General features: G+C 56.6%; 1 protein-coding gene across 3 annotated transcripts in view; it reads right to left on the reverse strand.

The window, feature by feature from the left end:
* Positions 1 to 15138, reverse strand: part of Cpne5 (copine 5) — an 85809-nt gene that overhangs the window by 1777 nt on the left and 68894 nt on the right. For all 3 annotated transcript variants that reach the window (XM_005084911.4, XM_013124361.3, XM_021235823.2), the window contains 9 exons: positions 13377 to 13452; positions 9795 to 9848; positions 7981 to 8042; positions 4866 to 4912; positions 2322 to 2503; positions 1829 to 1956; positions 1539 to 1641; positions 685 to 742; positions 266 to 339 (listed from right to left, as the gene is read on the reverse strand). In XM_005084911.4, coding sequence (XP_005084968.1) covers positions 266 to 339; positions 685 to 742; positions 1539 to 1641; positions 1829 to 1956; positions 2322 to 2503; positions 4866 to 4912; positions 7981 to 8042; positions 9795 to 9848; positions 13377 to 13452 — 784 coding nt within the window. The remainder of the gene's footprint in view (positions 1 to 265; positions 340 to 684; positions 743 to 1538; positions 1642 to 1828; positions 1957 to 2321; positions 2504 to 4865; positions 4913 to 7980; positions 8043 to 9794; positions 9849 to 13376; positions 13453 to 15138) is intronic.

Raw genomic sequence — 15138 nt, forward strand, 5'->3', positions numbered from 1 at the left:
GTGCATGAGCACGGAGCCCTTTTTGGGGGACTTTGGATTCTGTGGGGGTGTCATTCCGGTTAGAAGGGAGCTTCATGTAGGGAGGGGCAGGGAGGGGCAGGGAGGGGCAGGGAGGGGCAGGAAGGGGCATGACCTCATGAGAACACTGGCCCAGGAGGGGATTCCAGGGTCTGTGCTTGGGGAGTCTGCACAGGGGCTCTGAGGCTGGTCTGGCTGGAGGGCCTTGATATTTGATGCCCTACAGGAGGGCAGGGCCTGTTTTCACCTGCACAATGTCCCGTTCAGCCAGTTTCCCCCGGGAGGAGATCCGCACGTCATCACCGTCCAGCTCCACCATGGCTGTAGGGACAAGGGATGTGTGTGGTGTGTGTGTGTGTGTGTGTGACAGTGTACATGTGCATCTGACAGGACCTACCCTCCAATCCCAGGCCAGTCGAGAGGGTTCTTGCCCTGACACTAGAGACGAGGAAGCAGGTGGACACCGAGACCAGCATGCAGTTAGGGCCCTGCTCCCCTTGCCCGGGCTCCATGCCTGGAGCAGTGACACAGCCCCCAGGATGAGGCCGAGGCACGTGTGGGCACTGACACCCTCCAGGGGCACACAAGTCCACCCAGGCATGAGCTCTCGCTGCTGCCATGGAATCCTGTGGGGGGAGACGGCTGGGAAGGGGGCACCGGACTCACCGTCAAACTCGGCCTGGCCCACACCAACAATGATGATAGACATGGGGAGTTTGGCCGCCTGAGAGAAGAGGGGGGGGGAGTCCTGGGTGAGGCACAGGTAGAGACCGGAAGGAGGGTCAAATGTCGAGAGGGCGGGGCATGGGGAAGGGATGGGTAGTGAAGGATGGGGCACCCCGAGGAAAAGGAGAGAATAGGGAGGTAACTCGGAGGAGATCAAGAGCGTGAGGAGAGGTGTTTCGGGGGAGCTGGGTCCCCCTGCCTCTGCGAGCCACTTCGTCTCTGGCTCTGGGGCTCCACCATGAGGGACCAGGGCAGCTGAGGCTGGGCCCTTTCTATAGGGAAGCCAGGGTCAGGGTTGGGGGGAAGCTTTCTTCATGCTGGGACCCCTACCCCCTCTACATGACAGGCAAGCTGGGACCTAGAGAGGGTGACTGAGGGAGCCATGGGCCCCCAGAGCACGGGGCCAGCTGTGTGGTTCAGAGTCTGACCCCTCATAGACACAGTGCTTCCTTCCTTTATCTCCCCAGCCCCTGGCTAGTGCTCTCTCTCCTAGTCCTGCCAGACTCTGGCCAGCAGCTAGCTGAATGAGGGACCTCAAGGGAGGCGTCCCCTTTAGGGAAACACTGTAGGGACCGGGAAAGAACCCCCAGCGTTTCTTTAAAGGAAGCACCCCCATCAGGTTCTCCTGGGGAGGGACAAGATGCTTCAGCCCCTGAAAATGTGTGTGTGTGCACGTGTGTGCACATGTGTGTGCATGTGTGTGTGTGATAGAGAGAACGAGAGAGAGAGAGAGAGAGAGAGAGAGAGAGAGAGAGAGAGAGAGAGAGAGAGAGAGAGAGCCATCCGCCACTCACATTGACGATGGCCTCCTTGGTTTGTGCCATGTCGGAGATGACGCCATCAGTGATGATGAGCAGGACGGAATACTGGGAGCCGTCCTGCACGGTTGCAGCGTTCCTGTGGGGGTGGGACAGGCACACAAAGAGGTGTGTCCTGGAGCCTCTGGCCCAGCCCCCCCCCCTGAGCAAGGCTCCCCAACACTCTGGTAAGGGGGTCTCAGGGAATCTCCTGGGCCTCTTGCTAAAAGGTGGGCAGGTGACCCCTTCCAGCCACGCTTCCCGGGAACCGGCTGCCCCAGGCTCACCTGGCCACGTGGGTGACTACAGGGGCGAAGTTAGTGGGGCCATAGAGCTGCACGGTGCGCAGGCTGCTGTGGTAGGCCTCCAGGATGCCATCGATGCCACAGCACGAGGGGTTCTCCTGGTTGCCATTCTGGGACAGGGGACAGCGGAGTTCAAGCAGGCAGGAAGGTGGCAGAGGCAGGATGGGTCCAGGGAGGCAGGGGTGGGAGGGTAGGGGGGAGAGTAGGGGGTGGGAGGCAGGGGTGGGAGGGTAGGGGGTGGGAGGGTGGGGGAGGGAGGATAGGGGGTGGGAGAGTAGGGGATGGGAGGGGAGGGGAGAGGGGAGGGGGTGGGAGGGTGGGGTTGAGGCAGAGGCAAGGCATAACTGCCTTTAGCTCAAATCCCAAACCAAGTAGGTGGCCACTGCCTCTGGAGTTTACAAGGATTTAGGCCAAGGTCAAGAATTAGGAACTCCCCGTGGCCCCTACTGTTCGTCCCCAGCCTGGCACCTCCTACCAGTGGGAACTCGTGGGACACCCTGCCGTCTGGGGGCAGCTTGGCCCCGAAGCCCAGGGCCGGGAACATCTTGTCGCTGTCATAATGCTGGATGATCTCCCCGACGGCGGTCAGCGCCAGCGCGTAGGCATTCAGCTGGTAGGGACTCATGTAGTGCAGGGACGTGGACTGTGAGGGGTTCCCTACGACACAAGACGTGGGGACACCTGCCAAACTGGACCGGGGTGTCCGCGAGCACCGCTGTTCACCTGTGAGCGCCCCGTCCCCCTCCATCGCGAGCACCGCTGTTCACCTGTGAGCCCCCCGTCCCCCTCCATCGCGAGCACCGCTGTTCACCTGTGAGTCCCTCCCCCATCCCCCTCCATCTTGAGCACCACTGTTCACCTGTGAGCCCCCCGTCCCCACCACTGTTCACCTGTGAGCCCCCCGTCCCCACCGCTGTTCACCTGTGAGCCCCCCGTCCCCACCGCTGTTCACCTGTGAGCCCCCCCCCCCCGTCCCCCTCCATTCCGTGCCCGTCCAGCAGTCAGCAAGGAGGGGCCGCCGTGCACTTGGAACAGATTCGGCATCCCACTTATTCAAAGCCACCTCCGTCTGATGTACAGGACAGCAGCCTCGTCATGGCCCCTGCTTGTCCCTGCCCTGCCCTGCCCTGCCCTTATCTGCAGCCCGCGCTACACACTGGCCTGCCCCGCCCCACTCCAAGGGCAGATCCACCCTGAGCCCCCATCTCTCCCAGATCACCCCGAGCCCACCAAGCCACGGGATCCCCTTGGATCTGGCCTCTGGCCCTCTCTTACTCTCCAGCCTGAGGCCCCCAGCTGCAGCCTCTCCACGCCTCCCCGCACGGCCCTGGCAGCGTCTGTTTCTCTCCTGAACCTTTCCCTTCTACTGCTATGATATGCCCCTGTCACCTCGGGAGTTCAGATTTCACGGATCCATTCACTACTGATACTGCCCCGCCCCCAGGCACTACCCGTGTCTCTTAGTCTCCTCATTAGAGATATCCCCTGTAAATCAGGGGCATCTGCCCCATCCTAGGGTCACAGTTAGGGACCAAATGGGTAATGTAAGTAGAACTGTCTTCCCTCCATTTTCATGTCTATGTGCATCCATGTCTGTGAGCATGCATGTGGGTGTGCATGTATGTGTGAGCATACATGTAGGTATGCATGCATGTGGGTGTGCATGCATGTGGGTATGCATGTGTGTGGGTGTGCATGCATGGGTGATTATGCATGTGTGTGTGCATGCATGTGGGTATGCATGCATGTGTGATCATGCATGTGGGTGAGCATGCATGTGAGTGAGCATGTGTGTGTAAGCAGGCACTTGCACATGGAGGGCCCAAGGCTGATTTGAGAATCATCCTTCCTTGTTCTTCCACCTAATTTACCTAATTCCAGTAAACCCAGAGCTGGCCAGCATGGCTGGTCTCACTAGGCTGATAATAGACGGGCGACCACACACACCTGCCATGTGTGTGTCCAGGGGACCAGACCTCTGGTCCTCACTCGTACAGCAAGCACTTTGAGCCACCTCCTGCACTGTCTTTGTGGCATCAGTGTGAAGACATCCCGTCCCTGGCTCTAACAGCCCAGGACTCATGCCTTCTAGCCATAGAAGGACTCTGACACGCCAGGAGAGAGGGAGCCCTGGGTGTCTCCTGACGCAAAAGCGAGATCAGAGCACCCTGGCTGGGGTTGTGACCCCACAAGGGCTCTGTGCTGTTTTTCAGGGTACACTTGGGCACTGTGACAGCTCCTGGCCACCCAGCCACAGTCAGATCTAGAATGCTGCATTCTCCTGTTCCTCAGTAGAGTGAGTGCTCCTGGTCAGGGCAATGGCTGGGAGTGTGCTCCCCCCAGGCACAGGTGCACCGGTATAGTGCCATCTGACCTGGGAGGCCTCACTTCTTGGCTAGTTAATTTAATTAATTATTTATTTATTTATTTTGGGGGACAGGGTCTCACTGTGTCATCCTGGCTGACCTGGAACTCACTCTATAGATCAGGCTGGCCTCGAACTCACAGAGTTCTACCTGCAGCTGCCTCTCCAGTGCTAAGATCAAAGGCGTGTGTGGACCTCCTCATTCTAACTTTGGTTGTGTGGACATAGAAGCCTTCTCTGGTGGGCAGTTTCCTCCTAATTGAAGCATTCCATCTCAGAGAGCAGTTCCATAAGACTCAGGAAGTAAACAACTCACAAGGCACAGGAAGTCCCTGTTAAACTGCCTCCAAGCTATGCAGAGAACCTCAGGGTCCCAGGTTGTCACCCACATTGGGGTGGCTTTCATTCGCCTATGTCCCTGTAGTAACCCCTCGGTCATACCCCTGTAAGGAAGCCAGCAAACTCACACTGGACTTTGGTACTATCTGTACTTTGGCCCGTTATTGGTTCCCTAACTGGGGGAGTAGATGTCTGTTTACAGCTCCCTAGGAATAGTGCCACCCATCAGGAAGAAGAGGAAGTATGAGGGACCTGGCTCATAGCCGGGTCGTCTACCACAGCCCAGTGATGCCCACCTGACTCCTCCCCACTCACCATTGGAGGCGGTGAAGTCGATGGCCACGGTGAAATTGATCTGTGTCCTAAAGAGAAGACCTGGAGTCACCCGGGGAAGATGGGCAAGGGGGGAAACCGCTGGCTACCCACGCTTGTCAGGCGTGTGGCCTCAGTGGACGCACCCACGCTTGTCAGCCGTGTGGCCTCAGTGGAGCTAAGCCCCTCTGTGAGGCCACTGTGAGCACTGGAGGTGAGCATCCCACAGCACACTGATTACGTTGTGTGGGCATGCATTGTTCTGTGGGCTGCTGTCCCTTCCTCTCTGAACCTGTGCCCAAGTGAGTGGATAGGTGAGGTCAGGCTCACTGGGTTTCTGGTTCAAATTCAGAGTCGGACTAATCGTTAAAACATGACAAAGAGTCAACACATACACTAAGTATCTAGAACGAAGAACATGATACCACCCACAACACTCCCTGGCCAAAAACCACCCCCGATCCTGGCTGAGCCTCCACAGCTGTCTGCTACATTTTTGTTTTTGTTTTTTGTTTGTTTTGTTGTTGTTTTTTTCTGCTTCGTTTTTGAGGTGGGTTTTCACTGCCTTGGATAGCCTAGGACTTGGTATGTGACCAGGTTGGTCTTGAACTCACAGAAATCCTCCTGTCTTTGCCTTCCGAGTGCTTGGATTAAAGGCATGTGACACCACAGCCAGTCTCTCAGTTCTTACAGAAAACACAGGGGACAGAGGGGGAGCATGTTAAATGACACCACTGGGGATACAGTCAGAGTGTATGAAAAACTGTATAGGATTGCTATCGGAACCACAGAGAAGGTCCCTATTAGAAATCCCAGGTCTCTTGCCACCTGATCACAGCCACGCTGCTGCACATGAGACCTCTGTCCCCCGGGAAGGGGGGAGCACATGGCCAGCGTTTCTAAGCAGAGGCAGTCCCGTCTTCCTGATAGCTGGGGGCAGAGCATTCCCTGGACTCCAGTCTCTAAGAGAAGAGAGCAAGGGCCGGCCCCTGAGTGGCTGTGTAAATTGCTGCCATGCTCGGCACTGCCGGATACTTGTTTGAAGTCTGTGGCTGGGGACTCCTTGCTAGAGCAGTAGACTGTGGCATCAGTAGACTGTGGCATCTCTCCAGTGTGGAACAAAAGCACCTTTGTCAGAGGAAGGGAGACAGCTGGAGAGCAAAAGCTCTGATTCAGGAGCCATCCTTGGGAGGATGGGCTCCGCCTTGGTGGACTACAGCCAACTACTAGGTTGTCTCTCCCAAAACCAGGATGAGGGGAAAGGCCGATCCTGTTCCTTAACTATTCTTCTACTCGCCGTCCTGAAAACGCAATCAGAAAGCAGTGGTGCCCACGCCTTTAATCCCAGCACTCGGGAGGCAGAGGCAGGCGGGTCTCTGTGAGTTCGAGGCCAGCCTGGTCCACAGAGCGAGTTCCAGGACAGCCAGGGCTACACAGAGAAACCCTGTCTCGAAACCACTCGAAACCATACCTCCTACCGGGGGGTGGGGGGGGTGGGGGGTGGGGAAGAAAGCAGCCACTTTGTGGGACAACTCCCTGCAGCCAAGTTGCTCCTGCCTCTTGGCCTCATGTGTCCCGGGCAGAGGCACCCTCATTCTTATTCCTTCTGGGTCCCCAGACGACACCTCGGCCAGCCTCCTGCCTGCACATGCCCCTGTAGTTTCACAGTCTGGAGTCAATTGTCTAGCTCAGGCCCTCCAGAGTGTTCTTTCTAGTGGTCTGACCTGCGTGGTGCTTCCGCAGCCCCCCTGACTCCTCAGCTTCCGTGTGCGTTCAGCCCCAAGGGGAACGACAGAGGAGGCAAGGGTGACCAATTAGCCGGGAACAAAAGGATCCAGGCCACCTTGGAGGTGGGTGCAAAATGGAATAAGGTCTTTGCTCCTCCCTCTATGTAAATTAGGAGTGCTATGCAAATAAAAGGGTGAGCAAAATGAAGCTTGTTTGAAAATTGCCAGGTACGGCGGAATGTGAGGGTGGCTGCTTTAATGGAACAAAGAAGGGGGGAATTTTTTTGGTTTGTGCTTTTTTTCTTTCTTCCTTTCTTCTTCTTTTGTATGAAAGGAAAGTGCTGTACCACTGAGTCGCACCCCCAGCTCTGCAAAGGGAGCAAGCAGTGATGGGAAGTCTGCTGAGGCTGGGAGTGGATCTATGCAGAGAGGGGCTAGGGGAGGCCTCTGGGTGCCTGGGTGTGTGTGTGTGTGTGTATGGTGTGGGTGTGTGGTGTGTGGTGTGTGGGTGTGGGGGTGTTCTGTAGGCGGAGGGAGGGCTTGTAACCTTGAGGTTGCAAGTTCGGGAGACGGAGGAGCGGTGTCATGGGAAAGTGAGACATGTCCCGGGAGACAGGGCGGCCGGGTGACTGCCAGGTTGGGATGCGCCCTCAGCAGCTGCCCCGCCCGTCTCCTCTCAGGCAGGTGCAGTCCTCGCTCGCCTGCACCTGTGGGCTCTCAGCTGTCCACACCCTGACCTGGCAGCTGCCTGCAGAGAGTGTGCCAGGGAGGCCCCTCCTTGGAACCAGGCCATAGTCTTGTAAGCTGACAGCTGAGGTCTCCTGGCTGTTCTGCTGTTGGCTTGCGGGTCCTCCCCACCCCCACAGTTCCTTCTGCTCTTTCAGCTTGAGGTTGGGCACCTGCTGACCCGGGGATGGTCCCCTAATCTCACTGTCCTTACAGGTCCCTGTCCCACACCCATCAGGAGCTCAGTGCTGGAAGGGAGCTCAACTTTCACCCCTTGCAATCCTTGGATGGCTCTGATACCCACAGAGAGAACATGACTCACCACGTTAACTCAGAAAAGCCAAGGCAAACAGGGATCCAGAGCCTGCTCTCCTGATGCCCCGCCCGGAGCACTTTCTGCCTCCTACACCTTGGCTCTCCTCATCATGGAGCCCCCACCAGCATCGGGTCCTAACCTCTGCTCGGGGATCTGACCTGACCCAGGCTGGCCTCCTGCGCTCCGAATCCCGGAGTGGGCGGGGCGCTCAGCTCCGAGGCAGGGCCTGCTTACAGCCCGGCAGCCAGCGTCAGGCTCAGCTGGGGTCTCATGGGGTGTGCTCTGGCTGCACGGTATGGAGCCCTGCCCTCTCCCCAGGCCTGGGGGAGCCAGCCCCCGTCTCTCTCACCCTCCTTTGATGTAGTCCAGGAAGGTGCTCTCTGACTCCACTGCGAAGGAAAGCAGGGTGACCTGGGAAAGAAAGGGGGCGTGGTTAGCGGAGAGCCCCAGGACGGTCAGGATCTGACTCCACGTGGCCTGTGTAGAGCCATCACTGACAGGGGCTGGCTTCCGCCGGCCACTCCATACTGTACCTGTGGCAACCCCACCAAGGACTCTCATCCCCATTTTACAGCCAAGGAAGGCGAGGTTCCAAGGATGTGGCACAGTGGGGTTAGGAACCTACTCTGTCTGAATCCAGAATCCCTGTGGCTTTCATACAGAGGCAGGGTCTCACATAGCCCGAGCTGTCCTCAAACTCTCCATGTAACCCGGGACGACCTTGAACTCCCGCTCCTCCTGCCTCTGCCTCCTGAGCGCTGGAGTTTGGTGGGTTTTAGAACCACACTTAACTGGGATGCCAACCCCACTGCTGAAGCACAGGGCGCAGCCATCCTCTAAGTGGGCCCTGGGTTTTCCCAGAGCCCTGGCCTTCGGTGTGCAGGGCTAGGGAGTCGTCCTGATGTAGGTCCAGCCACAGGTGCCTGTGTCTCTCATGGGCGTGGACACCATGCTTCTGTGGCACTCTCCACCGCCACTCCTGTGTCCATTCTCTTCGCCAGCCTCACCTGCCATTCCCCTTCAGGGGTGTAATTCAGCCTCTACCCCTTCAGCCCCAAGACCCTCTCAGCAGCCCGTCCTTTCCCTGCAGGCCCCTGACACCCAGGATCCCTCTCCTAGTTGAAGCCTCCCACCCTCTGTCCCCCAGAGACTTTGGCGATGGCTTTGGGCACCTAGGCAGCCTGTCACAGAGGCTTTTGGTCGTGGAGAGGAGCGAGGCACCTGAAAGAGGGGGAGCCCCTGCTGGTGTGGGTCTGACAATGCTACCAGCCCCTCAGCCTGGCCAACTGTGACAAGGCTGATGCTGCTCAACCTGAAGAACCGGACAGAAGGCCTGAGTGCGGTGGCCCCAGAGAGCCCCACCCAGGAGGGCAGTGACTGAAGCCCCACCCAGAAGCCCCACCCAGGGGGACACTGAACCTCCTCCCAGGTGGCTTTCGGTCAGCCAGAAACAGCCTACAACAGTACCTCACCCTCCGCAGTCACCGTTCAATTCCCCACAGACACCCGAGTCCATTGCACAGCAAACACACTGGCTTGTTCTATCGCAGTGCTGGGGCTCTGCCTCAGGACCTTTGCACGAGCTGTTGGTGTCTGCGACATTATCAACATCTACTCTATTGGGTTACCACTTCTCCCACACGTATAGAGATCACTTCACGGATGCGAGTACTGGTACACATACGATAGCCCTCTGTCTCCCCTAATTACCAGCACTGGGGACTCGGGTCTGCCATTTTCTGGGTGCGTCATTTGTCCGCACGGCACTGCTGAGTGCCCTGCACACATCCGCTGGATAAATGTGGGAATGTCCAGCTGAGCGGCCCCCAAGGACTGGCGTTGACCCTGGTGGTAACAGTTAAGCGGGGGCCGCCCGCTGCCCACGCAGATGCAGGTGGAAGGCGGTTCTCACTCCTGCCTGACTCCAGACTGTGTAACCCTGGCTGAGTCACTTCCCAGCCTGCAGCCTCCGCTTCTCTCCACGAAGCCCAGTGCCTGGGGAATCCCCCACAAGCATGCTGGCTTTTCCTTTCGCTTCCTGCAGAGATTCCCCCAGGCTGATGACTCTGCTACCCACTCACCTGGGTCGGACCCCTGCACTCCAGCCTGACTCAGGACAACGCCCCCACCACCACTGCAACGGGGGTGAGGGGGGCTACTCACCGTGCCAGAATTCACATATTTCTTTTTCTTCATTTTCTTTTTTGGGTTTATCACCTATAGGGAAAAGCAGCTGCTGTTTGAAAACAGTCAGGGCAGGTTCAGGGCTCCTACCAGCCCTGGGTGTGGCTTGGGCACCAGCCCAGGAGGGTATGGGGTGTGACCACAGCTGGGGAAGGGTTTTGCCAGGCTTTGTGGGATGCTGGAAGCTGGGAGTCATAGCTAACCATGGGTCCCAGGATCCAACACACCGGGACAGTTTCTTAGCTTTGTCTTCCAATACTCTCAAGCCCGCCCAAAGCAGCTGGGTGTCGCAAGCTAGCTCTGCCCACGCCCGCCTGCCTGCGCTGGCTAGGCCTCGCTTTCAGCCCACACACCCTTCTCGCCTCAGCTCTGCCTTCCCGTGCCCCTTGGGGCTGCCACTCTGACCCACAGCAGAGAGCTTCCAAACCAGACCTCGTCCCATGCCAGGGTCCCACGCAGTAGGCTCAGGGATGACTTGGGGTGTCTCTGCTCTCTGCTAGTGACAGCCACTGACACCCTCGATATTCGTTAAAGTCTGCAGATGGTTGTCACCACTTGGGGAGAGAGTGGGAGGTTGGGATGCTGGCCCTTAGCCGTGACCCAGCTGTAGATGTTACCAGTGCTGGAGAAACCCTGGGGCCAGGGGGAAGGCCACCTTGTCTTGGTGACACACACTGCACCGCCACACCGAGCTCTCTGTCCCCACGCTCAACATGGGAAATCTGGGCTTTCTCTGGTGTCCCATCAGCAGAGCAAGGCAGCTCCTGCCCACACGGTCACCTACTGACTTCTCTTGAACCCCTTCCCCTCCACCGCACGGCTCGTGTCTCCCTTGAGGGCCTGGGATAGGTCTTTAACTGCGGTGTGTGTGGTCTGGCGAGGATCGATGCCCACTTCTGGAGACTAGGGAAATCAGAGCACAGAGATGCCAGGTGATTTGCTGAAGGTCACACAGCCATCTGGGTAGACACGGGATTAGAAACCTGTCTCCGGGCCAGCGGTGCATACATAACAGGGCTGTCATCTCGAGGAATGAGTGACAGGTTCAAAGGGGAGGGCTGGCAGAATGTGTAGGAGGGGCTGGGGTCAGGTCTGAAAGCTGAACCAGACAGAGGGGCCTCTCTAGTCGCCTGCTCCACCACTGACACCCGGCTGCCCCGGTGGCCAGACAGTTGCGGCGTCAACACTACAGCGTCTGGACAACTGGGACCAAATGTCCTCCAGTCTCCCTTCAGCAGAAGCGAATGGGCATGTAATGGGACTTGGGGTGTGGATTTCTTTATATTTACCTCTGTCTCATTTTATTTTACTTGCTGTTTTTGAGACAGGGTCTCACCGCCTAGCCCAGGCTGGCCATGAACTCACATTCCTCCTGCCTCAGCTCCCTGAGTGATGGGGCCACACACCACCACATCTGACACATTTCTTTGAAACCTTCTATATTCTTCAAATTAACATGTAGTCACATTTCCGCTCTCTGACGCTACGCTGCTCTTCTTTACGTTAAAGCAACAGTGGGCGCTAGATCTGAACGGACAGTGAGTTAGCGCCCTGTCTGCTCTGAGGTCTGCTGGGATTTCCCCAGAACCTCTTCTCCAGCCACAAGTGGCTGCCATGTTCCACACAGGGCCACAGCGCCTCCTGGGGACGCTAAAAGGAACTGGCCCACTCAATAGGCTACCTTTCCCATTTTGAAGTCGGCTTTCCTGCGTGTGCACCAGGCTATGGGGAATTGGAATCAAACGCCCCACCTCTGAGGACCTCATGGTCTCAGGAGGGCCCCAGGCACACCCTGGGGAGGAGTGGTGTGTGGGTGGAGATGACTTCCTGGAGGGGGCATCTGAGAGGGTCTCCGGGGACCATGGATATTAATCAGACGTGACAGTGGGGGCCCTTGGGGAGGCAGCTACAGACTTGAGGCTATACAGAGGATACTGGCCTCAGCGTCCAGAAGCGACTGACAGCGGGAAGCAGGGCGGATCACCAACCGTCGGGACAGGCACGTAGAGTATTGTGTCTCTATTCATGGAAGGAGGACACTCTCCCTCTACAGGCCAGGGGGCTCGGCTGTGCTGAGGGCAGGCTGGAGGCTGCAGCAATGGGGTCAGTACCTCTCGGTGCCAGAAGACCTGCCTTAACATTGGAGCAGGCACACGAGAAGCTCACTTCAAGGCGGCACAGGGCTTGCGAGCAGCTCGCCTCTGGCCAGGCCTTTGGGCCACACCCAGAGCACTCTGGTCACTGAGAATGGAGGAGTCTAGGAAACTATAGCAAAGCCCACAACATGGAGAGGGTGGTGGTGGTCTGGGTCTGGCGAGCTCAGGAGGTAGAGGGTCGTGTTGGTGATGACTCTGACGGGTTGGAGACTTGAGGCGTCTGTCTCAGGGCTGGCAGGAGGAGGGGGCCGTATTTGCAGGGGCCTGGCTGGTGAGCCAGCCTTTAGCAGGGGCCCTCCTGGGAGGGCCCCACAGACAGCTAGGCCAGAAGTGCGTCCTGCCAATGTGGCTTCAGGTTTGGAGATGGGGCGCTGAGTGGCAGGAGCTTGCTTTCACACAGTCTTGACCCTGTGGCCTTCCAGAGCCCACTTGGTCTCCTGGCAACACCCCTGGGGTTCAAAGCTGCCTGTGGGGCTGTGGAAGCTGGCTGGTTGTTCTCCTCAGGCTGGCTTTTTCCAGTCACTGCTTCCCAAGCGGCAGCTCGTGTCGAGTTGATTGCAAAGAGGCAGCGATCAGTGACTGACCGTGGGAAGGAGCCCATGCCGTTTACGCTGCCCGTTTTCATTTGCTTAAGATCTCACAGCTGGCCAGGCCCTTAAGCCCAGCACTCTGGAGGCAGAGGCAGGTGGATCTCTGTGAGTTCGAGACTGGCCTAGTCTACAGACAGAGAGGCTCCAGGGCAGTCAGGGCTACACAGAGAAACCCCATCTCAAAAAAAAAAAAAAAAAAAGGTCCCACAGAAAGCTACCTGCTCCATCCACTTTGCTAGGACCCTCCTCAGAGGAGGCCAGGGAAAAGTAAAACTTGCCTTGCTTGGGTTTGGGGGGCTCAGGTAGCCCAGAGCGATGCATGATACTAGAGTCCTTCCCTAAACCCACAGCCATGGGGACTGGAGGGATGGCCTACCAGTTAAGACCACAAGCTTTGAGACATGGGGTCACTCTCAAGACAGGACCCCTGGTCTTGACTCACAGCCTCCTCTCCTTTCTTTCTGGTGCTCGGAACTGACCCTGAAGACTCTTCCTGTGATGTGTGTGGGGCCCCATCCCTGGTCAGAAGTGTTCTGCAGGAGACGATGTAGCCAAAGGACTTGGAAGTCAGATAAGTTAGCTGTGTGTGGTGTGTGTGTGTGTGTGTGTGTGTGTGTGTGTGTGGTGTGTGTGTGATGTGTGTGTGTGTGTGTGTGTGTGGTGTATGGATGTGTCTGGGGGGCTCTGTGAAATGGGAACATGAAACCCACCTTGGGAAACAACATGGAGTCCCCGGCCCCTCTCAGAGCCCCCATGCTACTACTGTAACGAGCCCGGCATCTGTATAAGAGCAGACCCACCCTGGTGCGTCTCACCTCGTAGATGTTGAACTGACTCTGGCCGCGCGCCAGCTCCCGGTAGCTGGTGGTGAACTCCCCAATGAAGTCGTGGCTACAAGGGAAGACGCTGCTGAGCCTGGAGGTCCAGGCTAGGAATACCTTAGCTCATCCTAACCTCTCCCACAGCCTGCCCCCACCCTGTCCCCACCCCGCCCTGCCCCCACCCCGCCCCTGCCCCTGTTCTTCCAGAGCCTCCACTCCAAGGCACAGAGAGCCCGATATGGGAGGGAGCTCTCTGTTACTCATGGACCAAGAAAGCCACTTGGCAAAAGGCAGGGCCCTGAGGAATGAGATGCTTGGATTCGCATTTGAACGAGCTAGCAAGAAAAGGCATTTGGGGACAGTCACTGCAGAGTGAGTGTTGGATGGCAGTCAAGCCTTACCACTCAATATGTCAGGTGGGATAATGGCATTCAGAGTTACGTGGGGAAACGTGCTTATTCTTTAGACATGTCTAGTGAAATATTTAGGGGTAAAGCCATGATGGAATTTCCTTTAAATTACATTAGTAAAATATAGATAAGGCAAACAGTGAAATTTAACAATTGTCAAATTCAAGTGATGGGTTTAAAGGCATTCATTAACTCCTCCCTACTGAGACAGGTTTTCCAGTAACAGGGCCTCACTATGTAGTCCTGGCTGGCCTGAAACTTTCTAATGTAGACCAGGCTGGCCTCGAACTCACAGAGATCCACCTGCCTCTGCCTGCTGAGTGCTGGGATTAAAGGCATGCGCCACCAACACCTGGCTTTGTTTTTATTTTTTTATTTGATTTCTATTTTGGGCTTTTGTAGACATTGTCTTGTGTATTCCAGTTGGTTTGTGTGGCCCAGGATGGCCTAGAACTCCTGATCTCTCTGTTTTTACTTCCAGAGTGCTGGGATGACAGGCATGGCCACTCATATGCCTGTCTCATTCATTTATTCATTTGGAGATGCTTCTCATCGGATTGCCCAGGTTGGTCTCAAACTCCAGTCCTCCCTCCTCCTGAACAGTGGGCATTACAGCATGAAGCCGCAGTTGGATCTTTCCCAACCTTCCTATGGTGCTGGATGAAACCCTGGGTCTTGAACACAGCAGGCCCCCTCACTAACATTTCCTAAACAGACAATGAGAGTGACATCCAGCCCAGTGGCAGGGGTCTTTTTCCAGAGTGTGCTTATAGTAAACGCAACAAGAACTTAAACCAAACAGCACACCCACCTGCCGAGGGTCCTTGCTAGAATGCAGTGCTCAGCACTCCAGCTGCAGCATCCGGCTGGAGTGCCCAGGTGTCCCTGGGGCCATGCCCTGCTGTGAGCCCACAGTAGTTTGATTTTTTTTTAAAGATTTATTTATTTATTATGTATATGGTGTTCTGCCTGCATGTATAACTGCAGGCCAGAAGAGGGCACCAGATCTCATTACAGATGGTTGTGAGTCACCATGTGGTTGCTGGGAATTGAACTCAGGACCTCTGGAAGAACAGGCAATGCTCTTAACTGCTGAGCCATCTCTCCAGCCCCAGTAGTTTGATTTTTTAAAGTTATGCAAAGTAGTCGATTTCATTATGACACTTTCATAGATATATACACTTTGGTTTGGGGGAGGGGTTTATTTAATTCTACTGGTCATTAGTGTGTGTGTGTGTGTGTGTGTGTGTGTGCGCGTGCGTGCGCGTGCGCGCACGTATGGAGGCCAAAGGACAACTTTATGGGGTAGGTTCTCTCTGCCCGCCTTATGTGGGTTTCCAGGATTG

The sequence above is a fragment of the Mesocricetus auratus genome, unplaced genomic scaffold, assembly GCF_017639785.1.
Source record: "Mesocricetus auratus isolate SY011 unplaced genomic scaffold, BCM_Maur_2.0 Super-Scaffold_100027, whole genome shotgun sequence".
NCBI classification, from domain to species: Eukaryota; Metazoa; Chordata; class Mammalia; order Rodentia; family Cricetidae; genus Mesocricetus; species Mesocricetus auratus.